Source organism: Chaetodon auriga, chromosome 13 (genome assembly GCF_051107435.1).
Source record: "Chaetodon auriga isolate fChaAug3 chromosome 13, fChaAug3.hap1, whole genome shotgun sequence".
Taxonomy (NCBI): Eukaryota; Metazoa; Chordata; class Actinopteri; order Chaetodontiformes; family Chaetodontidae; genus Chaetodon; species Chaetodon auriga.
In genome coordinates, this window is record NC_135086.1 from 1,335,654 (window position 1) to 1,348,524 (window position 12,871).

Sequence of the window (12,871 nt, forward strand, 5' to 3'; positions counted from 1 at the left end):
ATTAAGGGTAAAAGTATTTCAGCTAACTAATCCACAGACTCTCAGTGCTCTTAACACAGTGAAAACATCTTTTTCTCACTGATGGGGTCTCTGCAGAGGACAGGGTCAGAGGGCAGACTGGGCAGACCGCAGCCGGCGGCGTTGACAGCAATGATCCTGAACTGGTACATGGCGCCCTCCAGCAAGCCGGTGACGTCCCAGTTGTTGCCCAGAGGAAGCGCTCGGATCGGGTCGCGGGTGACGCGGGCCCAGCGCTTCCCGGTGGTCTCCTTCTTCTCGATGAAGTAGCCGGTGATGGAGGAGCCGCCGTCGTACTTGGGCTCGTCCCAGTTGACGGTCATCGACTCCAGACAGACATCCGTTACAGTCGGTTTCTCACACTGACCTGGAACGGCTGTGAGAGTACAGGACAGTTGTCAATCATCAATCCATCACCTGGAGGAGTTATTCAGTGATGAGCTATTGATCTCTTGAGTGTTTTGGTTTGGCTGAGTGTGGATTATATCTTCTTCTACTGGAAGTATCACAAATCATGTTAGAGTGAATAGAAAAGATCTGTGTTGCTGTTATCAGTCTGGGGTTAGGGACTTTTTTCTAACTGCAAAGGTGAAATTTAAAGGAAAACAAAGGTATAACAGAATAATAAAGGGTGAAGTACATATACTAAAGAGGATTATGGTTTAAAATGTAACTGTTGTCAGACATATTTAGTGTTTAGATGATGAAACTGAAGACAGCTGACAGGACAGGAACTTACTGAAGAGGTTTCTGGCCTTCTCCGGCTCGCTGGCCAGTGGAGGCCCGACTCCGAACTTGTTCTGGGCCATGACTCTGAACTCATACTCGTGGTTTTCAGTCAGCCGGGTCACCACGTAGGCACACTCCTTGGGGTCATTGGAGACATGGACCCAGGACTTCCTGTTGTCCTCACGCTTCTCAACGACATAGTTGGTGATCTTTGATCCACCATCGTCTGTGGGAGGGTTCCAGGCCAGGCCAATCCTCTCTGCAAACACCTCGGTGAACTTGATTGGTCCAACAGGGGGGCCGGGAGGTCCTGGGGGGGTGGGAAGGAAGGTGAGCCATTCATGTAGCATCAACATGAGTAGATTTCTGTCTCTGGTAAATGTTTCCATAGGAAAAGCTGAAATCAACATCACCTAATATTTTTACAGTTTTTACTTGATAAACCACTTCAACCATGTTCAATAATCAATCTGGTCTGGTATGAGGAGAGATACAAACACTGACTAGCCTGCTGGGACAAGTTATTGTTGCTAAGCTATTATTGGACAGTTGCTGTTCGAGAGGGGGGTTTAGCAACTGTGATAACATGTTGGCTGTTTCTCACCAAGCACAGAGAGCTTGATGTCCTTGGTGACGGTGCCCAGGCTGTTGCTTGCTGTCAGGCTGTAGAGGGCGCTGTCGTGCCTGCTGGCCTGCTGGATCAGCAGTGTGCACTTGTCCTGTGTCACCAGTTTGTTGATGTGCTGGTCATACTGGACGGGGGCCTTCTCCTCAGGTTTGGCCAGGCTGGCTTTCTGCCAGGTGAGTGTGGGGAATGGACATCCGCTGACCTTTGCCACAATGCTGACGTCACAGTCTTCCTCGCCCTCCATGGCCTCACGCATCTCAATGGTGGGAGCACCTGCAAACGCAAAGGAGATGCTTTATGGGACAAACAAAACTAACCAATGGATGTGAGTCAAAAGCAACATTCTGAAAGCTGAAAGCAGCAACAGCTTATAGCTCATATGTTTAAAATTCTTTGTGAGGCTCCCACTTCCAACTTTCCTACTGTATATCACTCTGCCCACATAAGCATAAAAATATTTAATTTTATCTGAATAAAGTGAAATAGGTTGATGTGATTGACTGAAGTGATTGACACTCACATGTCTGATCCTTGATGACCAGGGGCCCAGCAGTGGCGGAGGGTCGGCTAGGTCCAGCGGCGTTCACAGCTTTTACTCTAAACTCATATTCTCCTCCCTGCAGAGCAACAGGAAAGTCAACAGTAAGTACAGATCTGAAGAAAACTCTTCTTTATCACACAGTAATTCATATGTAAAAGAACTAGAGTTGATAAACACCTCAGATTATAATACAGCATCTGTTTGAGCACAGTGAAATAGTGGTTCTCCACAGCTTTAATTGGTATTTCTCAAGAAGAAGGCTGAAGTGTCCATCAGTAATAACTATGTCGAATCATTTCTCGGGTTCCTCAGGGTTCCATTTTGGGCCCACTCTGTTTTGAAGTTCTATGTGACACTAACATTGAATAAGACACTTTATTTGAATGCCTCTTTTCAAAAACATTACATTAAAGCATTTTGACTCTTTGGGTGGCACGGTGGCACGGTGGCAACACTGTCGCCTCACAGCAAGAAGGTCCCGGGTTCGATTCTCGCTGCCTTCGGTGCCTGCTGCTTGAGGAAAAAGGCCTTTCTGTGTGGAGTTTGTTCACCTGGGGTATCCTCCATAAAATATACCCCCACTAAAAACATGCAAGAAGATCACCACCTGACCAATGGTGACAAAGGAACTGGGTCCCCGGGCACCGGTTGGATGGCAGCCCACCGCTCCTGGTCTGCCGCGGAGGAAGGACGACCAGGATGGGTTAAAGGTGGAAGATAAATTTCACCAGTGCATGGCATGTGTGTGTGGGCATGATGCATGTATCTGTGTGACGAATAAAGGGGATTGTCCCTCTGATTCTTCTTCTTAAAAATACCCACAGACTCAGATAGCCTACATTACATCCTCTTATCATCAAGCGGTGGGATGTGGATGTGGAATTTATATGAAGTGGGACATGACATACACACTCATTAGTGTCTGAGCTCAACCCTGTCCTAATGAAGGTTACTGAGCATTAATAAAGGCAGGAAGTAACAAAGTGAGAGTGGTTGGGTCCTTTGAAGGACATAGACCAACCTCTTTCAGATCCTCCACCACAAAGGTGAGTTCCTCCACGTCTCTCTTGTTGCACTGCTTCCAGGTCTCCTTCTCCTTTCCACTGGTGTCCCAGCTCAAACGTTCGATGATGTAATGCTTCACTGGAGAGCCACCATTGTTTTTGGGAGGCTCCCAGCTCAAAGTGACAGTGTTCTTTGTCACCAGGTTGACCTTCACCTTGGTGGGAGGGTCAGGTGGGTCTGAGGAGGAGGAAGAGGAAGATTTGTATTAAAGCAGTTCCAGTGAGGTTTTGGGAGTTTGTGATGTATCTATGTAGTTGGAATAGTAGGTCTGTCCTCACAGATGGGGTCTCTGGCGCGAGCAGGATCGGTGGTGATAGTGAATGGGCCGAATCCAAGTCTGTTCTCAGCTCGGACTCTGAACAGATAATCCTGACCTTCCAGTAGACCCGGCACCACGTAGGCCTGGCTGGCACAGGCTGCATTCACCTGATAACAAATCAATCAATCCATCAGTTAATCAATCGCAAAAAATGATGAATATTTCCTTTATTAGATTACAGACATTTTGTAAAATCATCTTGTTTTCTCATTTTTTTATGAGGCTAGGCTAGTTTTTTCCTAGCTTCTACTCTTTGTCCTAGGCTAATCACATCCTGGTACAGGAGAATCCTTCACTCAAAATTGGCAGTGGAGTTGGTCATTGTGATTCCTTTTTCTCAAACTCAACTAAAACTAAATTCAGCTGAAGGATTTTGTTTTCTACAATGAAGAATAATGATAAAAATGAACTGAAATGCTGAAATAGTACCTGTGCTAAGCAATGTTTACCTTTGTCCAGGCCTTGTCAGTGACACATTTCTTCTCGATAAAGTAGCTCTTGATTCTCTCTCCTCCATCATTGTCAGGCAGTTTCCAGATGAGCCTCATTGTTGATCGAGTGATATCAGTAACCCTAAGTTCCTTTGGAGGTCCGGGGACATCTGCATCCAGGAAAGAATCAGTAAGAGATCCAAGTGCATCAAAACAAGGACAACAACATGCTGCCACTCTTCTACTGAGAAAACTCTGCCACTCTGAATTATTTAGAGAAAAACCAGCTCAAGTTTTAAGTGGAACAGTTTAGGGATGTATGCAGGGTCACGGTCTGCCATAAACAAACATGGACACACCGAGGACAATGACTCTGACGTTGACGTGTTTCTGCCCGGACTTGTTCTTGGCAGTGATGGTGTAGCGTCCAGAGTGGCTCCTCAGACTGATGGGGATGTTCACAATGGACGTGGTGTCAGTGGACTCAACCTGGATACATGAAAACATTTTGAAAATAAGAGTAAAATCCATAAAACATGACAAGAATTGATCTTTGTAGAAGATAGTGATCTATAAAACATACAATTGCAAATAAAAATCAGCAAGGTTATAACTAAATAAGTAATTAAATTCCAGCAAAGTTCTTCGTCCGCATTGGTTGTTTTCAAGGTTTCAAGAAACAAATATCTGAAATACTTTATTGAAAATTGCTTCACAAATACACTCTTTTTTCAGGAAGAAAAAAATTCAATAAAAAAGATTTTATTGGAAAGTGTGGTGAGAAAATCATTGTGTTTCTGTGTTGGGTCTCACCTCAGAGTCCACAGGCAATGTGTGCAATTTGTTCTTCTTGTGGGACTTGGCTTTGCCATCATAGTCCCAGGTTACCTTGGGAGCAGGACGGCCCTTGATGGTGGCGGGGATCCTGATCGGATCTCCAGCACGGATGCACAGCAGGTCCTCCGCCATTACATCTATAGTGATGGAAGGCCCAACTGTCGAGTAAGAAACATCAGTGGAAACATCAGACAGAGAGATACACACAGAAAACCTTTTGGACAGAGGTGAAATTTATCATCTATTTGTTGCAGAGACTTCAAAGTAGGACATACGCTGGATGTCTTCAACCAGAACCTCGCCGGTGCTGGGGCTAGGGTCAGACTCGCCGATGTCATTGACAGCAATGATCCTGAAGCGGTGGCGTTTCAGTGCACGGAGATTGGGCACAGTGAACTCAGTAGTCGGATGCAGGTTGTCAGGGTCGTTGACTCTCACCCAATCTGATTTGCCCTCATCCTGGATCTGGATGATGTAGCCCTTGATGGGGCTTCCTCCGTCCCTCTCTGGTGGTTTCCAGGACAGTGTGACATTGTACTTTGTCTTATCAGCCACCTCAGGAGCAGCAGGCATGCTTGGAGGAGCTGAAACGGAGAGCAGCAATTTGTAAAAATAGTATCCAATTTGTAAAAAGAAAACAGGGACCAGTCTGTTTCAGAATGCTGATTTGGTCAAAGATGAACTTTAGTTAATATCGTAATTTTAGTTATTTAAGTTAACTTTTATATGGAGTACTTTTTTATTATCTGACGCTTTAAAACAAGTCTGTTGCTTTTTACTCACTAAGGGGATCGACAGCGAAGGCAGAGTCGGATGGTCCACTGAAAGGTCCAGTTCCTGCAGAATTGGTGGCAGCAACCCTGAACTCATATTCTGTTCCTTCGATGAGACGAGTCACCTGGGAGACAGAAAAATGTGGGGATTCAACAGACTCCTATGGCTTGCAGGCCTAATGGACCTTCCTAAAGCACTGTGACCTTCCTTTCTGAGGGTGCACAAAGGACCCTCTTAAAGGTCTTTGACATACCATCTTTATGGTTTATAGGGGAATTCTCTGAAGGTTTGTGATGGACCTTCATGTAGGTCTATAGGTCTGTTTGGATTTACCCTTGGATTCTACTTTGCATATAGGAGGTTGACAAACGGTAGGTTCAAATGCAGATCCTACACTATAAAGACATTTCTTTAAGCACTGGACTGATCTGTAAACACTTGGGCAATAATCTGCGTATTTGAAATATTATAACAATATTTAGTGTGAACATAGGCACAAGGCCCCAGCAGCTCACCTGGTACTCCCAGCCTTTCATGCCCCTCTTGGTGACCAGCATCTTGTTGACTTTGGCCCAGTAGGCAGTGCCTCTCTCCCTCTTCTCCAGCCAGTAGCCGATAATCATAGAGCCGCCATTGTCTCTTGGAGGCTCCCAGGTTAGGGTCATGGAGGTTTTGGAGTACTCTGCGATGGTTGGTTTCTCTGGTGGGCCAGGAAGGCCGAATGGGTCTGTGATCTGGACTTCCTCTGTTGCACAGGGGTCAGATTTGCCATAGCGATTCTCAGCTCTGACCCGGAACAGGTAGGCCTTGTTGGTCTCCAGGTTCCACACCTGCAGGAGGAATGGGCGGTGGTGTTACCATTATAGTCAAATTGGGCTTTAAAGACCTACAACAACCCTGTTATCATTGTTATTATTGTTGCTATCACACCCCATATGACATACCCCATATTTCCTCTCAATTATGCTATTGGTAACCTCCACCCATTGAGGTTCAGGAGGGGCCTCCTGTCCCTCTTCCAGAACCTGCTCCTCTGTCACCACATCCATCTTCTCAACAATATAGTTTGTAAGCTCGCTGCCACCATTATCCAGTGGTGCATCCCACTGGAGGTAGCAAGACTCCGCCTTGATGTTGGACACTGTCACATTCCTGGGTGGAAGCGGCCGGTCTGATAGGAGAGCAAAACATCAGTACATGCTATATTTTACATACTAATAAGCACATCCTGTCTTCTACCTCTGGTATGTTTCAACTCACCTAACACCATCACATAGACCGTGTGCTTAGCTGAGCCCATGTTGTTGGAGGCAGACACGGTGTAACTGCCACGGTCCCTCCTGTTGGCTGCTGGAATGGACAGTGAGGTCTTGCAGTTCATCCTGCCTGTCACCTCTGTCTCCATCAGCAGAGTCTCAGTGGGCTTCTCAATCACCACGTCATCCTTGGACCACTCAATCTTAGGGATAGGGAGGCCCAGTACATCAGCGGGGATCTCAATTGGCTCACCCTTCCTCACAGTAATGGAGTCTCCCTTAAAGTGCTTCAGCATGTGGATCTCAGGAGACACTGAGAGTGACAGAACAAGAACAGAACATTAGTACACCATCAGTACACCATTAGCATCCCTAATGGTTTATCCTATTCATTTTAAACAGAATTCTATTGGTCCCTGTCTAGAATATAAAAGTAGGGTTAGGGGGTTTTAAGACCATTCCTAACATTCATCCTTACCTTCATCATCTTGAATGACCACAGTCAGTGGGATTGATGGCTCACTCTCTCCAATTAGGTTGGCACACTTGATCCTGAACTCATACATCCAGGCTTCATCCAGGCCCTCCACAGTCATGGTCATGTTTGGGCAGATCTCCGTGTTGCAGGGCTCAAAGGCCTGCTGGTCCTGCCTCTTCTTCTCAACAAAGTAGCCGATGACAGGGCTGCCACCGTCATTACGTGGTGGCTTCCAGGCCAGTGTGATGGAGTTTTTGGTGCGCTCAGTGTAGTGGAACTTCTCAGGGTATGATGGTGGGCCTGCAGAACCACCGCAGCAAAGATTAGCTTCAAGTACAAATCCATTTTCCAACCAATACCACTAATCATGCTACTCCTAAACACTGAAGCGTTGGTCTCCTCACGAGGAAGAATTTTAGCATTCAATTCTTAATCAAAATCAAGTGATTTTTTGACTTACCCTGTGGGTCCACAGCCTTGATGGGTCCCAGCTCAACAGGGGGGCCCATTCCAAACTTGTTCTTTGCGATGACCCGGAATAGGTACTCCTGTCCCTCCATGATGCCCACACACTCGCACTTGGACGAGGCGGTTTCAACAGGCTGCCTCCATGTGTGCATCTTGGCATCTCTTCGCTCCACGATGAAGCCTGTCAGGTCGCTGCCTCCATCATCCTCTGGGTCATCCCAGTTCAGGAAGATCATCTTGCGAGTGACGACAACAGGTTTCAGGTCCGTGACAGGTCCAGGGACATCTGATGATAAAACAATATTATCCTTCTGTGTTCCCTTTAAATTAATAGCATCAATTAATTGCATTAATTGTGCTTTCACTCACCCATGACCTCCACTCTGGTTGAAGCAGCCTTGATGCCGCTGGGGTTGCAAGCAGAGATGTGGTATTTGCCGCTGTCCTTCCTCTGAATATTCTTGATTGAAACGATGCTGTCGTTGCCTTCAGTGAGTATCTCCACACGGTCTTTGTCAGGTTTGCCATCATCCTTTGTCCAGGTGATGGATGGATAGGGTTTACCTGTGACTGTAGCAGGTAGACGGAGTGTCTCTCCAGCTCTGATGTTCACGCCACTCTTGACAGACAGCTCCAGTTCAATCATCGGTGGCTCTGTGGAGGGCAACCAGCAACCAAGGAAAGAAGCCAACAACCAAAACAGCTATGAGACATCCATCAGCACTGAATCAGACAACATTTGAACTACTTGAATGCCAATTTCAGCCTCTTTATTTTTTGCTCCGCCTTGTGTCTTTTATTTTTGGCTGACCTGCAGGATTCCTGACGAATACAGACTCTGTGAATCCTGGTGTTCCCTCTCCAGCAGCATTGCAGGCGATGACTCTGACCAGGTACTTGGCTCCCTCACGGACTCCATAAACAGTGAAGGCCCGGGTCTTCCAAGGACGCTCTGTGGACCTGGACCAGTCCTTGGTACCAGCGATGGCCTGAAAAACACCACAGAGCAAAGAAACAATACTCTAAGGTCTTGAGCTGAGAAAGCCTATTTCAGTAAATATGAACCAGCAGCTAGCACGAGGCAGGAAGCCGAATATAAGCTGAGTAGCGCTGAAAAGTTTCAGAGGTGACTTGATGTTCTGACCTTATCCACATGGTATCCCAGGATTTCTCCTCCACCATTATCAGCAGGCGGATCCCACTCCACATCAATGGAGTGGTCGGTGGTCGCTGCCACTCGGGCAACTGGAGGTCCAGGAGGTACTGCCATGTCGCAAATAAACACAGATGGGACATGTTAACTTAAAATATTTCCATGTACATAAGTATCCTTTTCATGACTCGTACGCTACTTCGTGCATGATTTTAGTCTTCTCCAAGTTTTTCATAGTACTGTCTGAAGCAGTATTTTCTAAATATGCAATTATTCCAAAGGAGATCATATGGAGATTACCAATTATGACAGCCAAACATTTGGTGATGGCAATTATCTTGGTGTACTGAACGTAGGGTTTAGAACAGTTTACGTACAGATTGGAGCCTGGGCTGTCATGGGATCAGAGGGGACGCTGAACTTTCCAGGGCCAGCTTGGTTCTCAGCCGCCACCCTGAAGATGTAAGTCAAACCCTCCAGTAGACCTTCAACGTTCAGCTCAGTGTCAGTGATGATGTTCCTGAAGACCAGGACAGATAGGCACATTCATAAAACCACCAAAAAGATCTTTGGCAAACTGATACCAATATTGTCTGAAATGTCCCCACACATTAACCAATACCCACTTTCCTATGAGTCTCAGTACAGGAGAAAAAGGTTTGTCATTGCGTTTCCTCACCTGTTGACACGTGTCCAGTGTGAACTGTTGATTTCGCGGCGCTCCACCCAGTATCCCAAGATAGGGCTGCCATTGTCGTTTGGCTCATTCCAGGTGACCAGCATGCTGTGGGCCGTAATGTCATCAATCTGTGGCTTATCAGGAGCCTCAGGAGGTTCTGGAAAGGACGAATGGACAAGAGAGCAGAAATAAGAATTGACTCACATATTCATGTGCCCTGTGTTGTTATTTTTCCTTCCATTTAATGTTCTTGATTTTTCCATGTAATATGCATTTTTGCCCTTTTAACACTATCATTACAATTGTATATCTTTAATTTCATTTGGGGCTTATTAAGATAATTAATATTTTAATCAAATTCATTCCTCCTTGACTTATTTTTTTATGTGTAGTAACTAACGTGGTAAGCTAAAAAAACTAAAACTTAACAGAGCAAACAAAACTGATCTAGCAAAAATGGAGACTTAAAGACACAAAAACTCACAGCACGAACAGGAGAGATAAAAAATACTACCATACCAAAAGGATTCTTGGCGATGAGTGGTTTGGAGATGCAGTGTGGACCAGCGCCAAACTTGTTCTCAGCGACCACCCTGAAGATGTATTCCTTTTTCTCTATGAGTTTGGGCACCAGGTAGCGGCATCCTCTTAGTGTGGAGGTGACGCAGCTCCAGCCGATCTCCAACTTCGAGTTATCCTTCTTCTCCAGAGTGTAGTTGAGGATTTCACTGCCACCATCATCCAGAGGAGGATCCCACTTGCAAATCACAGAGTTCTTCCTCACCTCCTCAAATCTGAAGTTCACTGGAGGTCCGGGAGTATCTGCGGACACAAGGAATGATCACGGTTTTACCAATGAAATGTCTTAAAGCTATAGCAGGCCGTTTATATTGGAGGATGCTATCAACATCTATAATACATCTACATAATACAGCTATAATATACGACTTAGAGGACTTCTCGGTTCATCTCTCCAGACACACAGACTTTGGAATCACAGTCAGATCCAGAGTCTCTTCTCATCATTAAGGAATAGGTTTGAATCATGAAGCCATTTCATTACATTTATCACTGCACTGTGTTTAGAAGCTGCATGTACTTTTACATGGACATAAATTACATTATTGTCTGCGTACGTCTCAACTTCACACCCTTTATAATAGAAGAGGTCCCAGGATGGATCCTAGGGGTTCCGTTTCTACTATAACAACCTTACAGAACATAAATAAATAAATATCAAAAGAACTGATATTATATTTTAGTAAATGGAGTAAAAATACAAATTTTTTTACAAACATACAGTTTTATCAAAAATCTGTTTTTGAAACATGTATACGCAGAACCATACATCTAATAGTGAATGCTTCTGTATACATGTAATGCATATTTATTTGTTAAAAATAACTTTTTTACACTTTCATTAAAACCTATATCTTTATTTAAAATGCATGTATATGTAGCTACGGATCTGACATTAAATTAAAAGAGAAGAATTCTCACCGAGCACGTTGACCTCGCAGGTCGCTGAGGCCGTGCCATGGTTGTTTTCCACCTTCACCATGTAAACGCCGTGGTCGGCACGGATCGAGTCCCTGATGACAACAGAGGACACGCCCCTGTGGCGGTTGTCAATGGCCAGACGTTCGTTTATCGTCGGGTAGTCGGTCTCCTCCACTTCTGGCTCTGCTGCTGCCTCCTCCTCCTTCTTCTCCTCTCCTTCCTTCTTCTCCTCTCCTTCCTTCTTCACCTCTTCCTCCTTCACCTCTCCCTCCTTCTCTTCCTTTTTCTCGGCCTCTCCCGTCTCCTTCTTCTCCTCTTCCTTCTTCTCCTCCTTCTTCTCTACCTTCTTCTTCAGGGGTTTTTCAGGCCTCTTGCGGAGTGGCTCAGGCTGGATCACCTGGTTGTTCCAGTACCAGGTGATCTGAGGATACGGCGCACCAGAAATGTTGGCGTCGAGGCAGATCTCACAGCCTCGCTTCACACTGAGACCGGACTGCAGGCTGCCGCTCAGGAAAACCTTTGGAGAGTCTGAGGGAGCATGGAAGATAAATTAACTGCACAGCTGCATTATTATTAAAGAGTTATTTTATCAGATTCTGGTCCATGTAAACTTTTACTTTAGATCCTCTATAAAACATTTGGTTGCTGCACTAAGAGCGAGAACAAAGATTGGTGAAGCTTTGTCGAGTTACTATGTGCCACACTGCCTTTAAAACAGCTTAACATCCTGTATTTTCTGCATGTTTGAACTTGTCTGGAGCATCCTTACCAACGGCATCCAAGGCCTTGACGAACAGCGTGTTGCGTGACGGCTCGCTGACTCCAGCAGCATTTTCAGCTTTGACCCTAAAGGCGTAGTTCTTGCCCTCAGTCAGCCCTCTGACCGTGTAGGACAGGACAGGCACCAGGAAGTCGTTGCACCTCTCCCACTTGTCCTCACCCTTCTGCTGCTTCTCCAGGATGTAGCCCATGATCTTGCAGCCGCCATCGTACATGGGCGGCTTCCAGGTCAGAGTTATGGTGCCTGATGTAGGATTATGGGTCTCCACATCCACTGGTGGGTCGGGAGCATCTGGGACAACAGACAAATTTCAGTTAGAGTTCTGTTGAACACAAAGTGAACAGTTTTTAATATGTCTTCATTTTTTGAACAAATAAACTTTCACTCATCAGAGGAATTAAATATTCTGTTGAAATTCATGGACAGCAACACAATTTTCTATCGCAAAATGTGTCTGTAAGTTAACAGATTTAACATTCCAGAAATTGTCATAACTTGGCAAGTTGTGTTAATATTTTACAACTTTAAAGAAATAGGTTAACAGTATTAAAGGTTGAAAGTATTTAATTAAATTACTTTGTTTTAGTGTTGTTCTAAACACTGAACATCTGTGCAACTGAGGTGGAGACTGACTGGCAAAAACACTTGATCCTACATTTCCCACAATGCAACTGGATAGCATTCATAGCCTCATTACATTCCCCGGTCTCCTAAATGCTCACATCATTTAAACACCACGCCACCAGTTAGTGAAGCAGGCTTCCTGTAAAAAGAATTCCGTCTCTAAGTCAAGCAAATATAACCCTGATGACATCACTGTGACACCATCAGGGTTATTTTCTCCTCCAGAGCCACAGAGGGCACTATAGAACAGTTTCCATAGGCTGAGTAGTACACAAGTAAGCTGACTGTCATGTGTGAAATTGATGCGTTAGAGGAAATGTTTTTTCTTACGTTTCTGGTCCTCGGCGATGACTGGGTTACGAAGCTCAATGAACTCTCCGCCCCCGATCTTGTTGACAGCCTGGACACGGAAGTAGTACTCCCCGTTGGGGATGAGGTCTTTCACAGGCCAGCTCACCTTGTTCTCTCCGGACATCACGTTGACGTACGTCCTCCTGCCGGCCTCACGCCGCTGCACACAGACACATAACAAAAGAGGGGTCAAATTAAGTCTTTTCAAATCCAGTGGAGTCTTTCAGGCCCTGATGTCA

General features: G+C 45.4%; 1 protein-coding gene across 1 annotated transcript in view; it reads right to left on the minus strand.

The window, feature by feature from the left end:
• The window catches only part of LOC143330788 (titin-like), a 206,767-nt gene that overhangs the window by 70,557 nt on the left and 123,339 nt on the right, over window positions 1-12,871 (minus strand). The window contains exons 147-171 of the mRNA XM_076747548.1: window positions 12,612-12,792; window positions 11,646-11,948; window positions 10,877-11,404; window positions 9,896-10,198; window positions 9,377-9,533; window positions 9,075-9,217; window positions 8,689-8,807; window positions 8,356-8,533; window positions 7,914-8,198; window positions 7,537-7,830; window positions 7,077-7,376; window positions 6,603-6,911; window positions 6,287-6,513; window positions 5,858-6,172; window positions 5,352-5,466; window positions 4,844-5,152; window positions 4,545-4,726; window positions 4,091-4,220; window positions 3,750-3,901; window positions 3,260-3,407; window positions 2,938-3,158; window positions 1,896-1,992; window positions 1,352-1,648; window positions 758-1,057; window positions 80-394 (exon numbers count right to left, since the gene is read on the minus strand). Coding sequence (XP_076603663.1) covers window positions 80-394; window positions 758-1,057; window positions 1,352-1,648; window positions 1,896-1,992; window positions 2,938-3,158; window positions 3,260-3,407; window positions 3,750-3,901; window positions 4,091-4,220; window positions 4,545-4,726; window positions 4,844-5,152; window positions 5,352-5,466; window positions 5,858-6,172; window positions 6,287-6,513; window positions 6,603-6,911; window positions 7,077-7,376; window positions 7,537-7,830; window positions 7,914-8,198; window positions 8,356-8,533; window positions 8,689-8,807; window positions 9,075-9,217; window positions 9,377-9,533; window positions 9,896-10,198; window positions 10,877-11,404; window positions 11,646-11,948; window positions 12,612-12,792 — 5,908 coding nt within the window. The remainder of the gene's footprint in view (window positions 1-79; window positions 395-757; window positions 1,058-1,351; window positions 1,649-1,895; window positions 1,993-2,937; window positions 3,159-3,259; window positions 3,408-3,749; window positions 3,902-4,090; window positions 4,221-4,544; window positions 4,727-4,843; window positions 5,153-5,351; window positions 5,467-5,857; window positions 6,173-6,286; window positions 6,514-6,602; window positions 6,912-7,076; window positions 7,377-7,536; window positions 7,831-7,913; window positions 8,199-8,355; window positions 8,534-8,688; window positions 8,808-9,074; window positions 9,218-9,376; window positions 9,534-9,895; window positions 10,199-10,876; window positions 11,405-11,645; window positions 11,949-12,611; window positions 12,793-12,871) is intronic.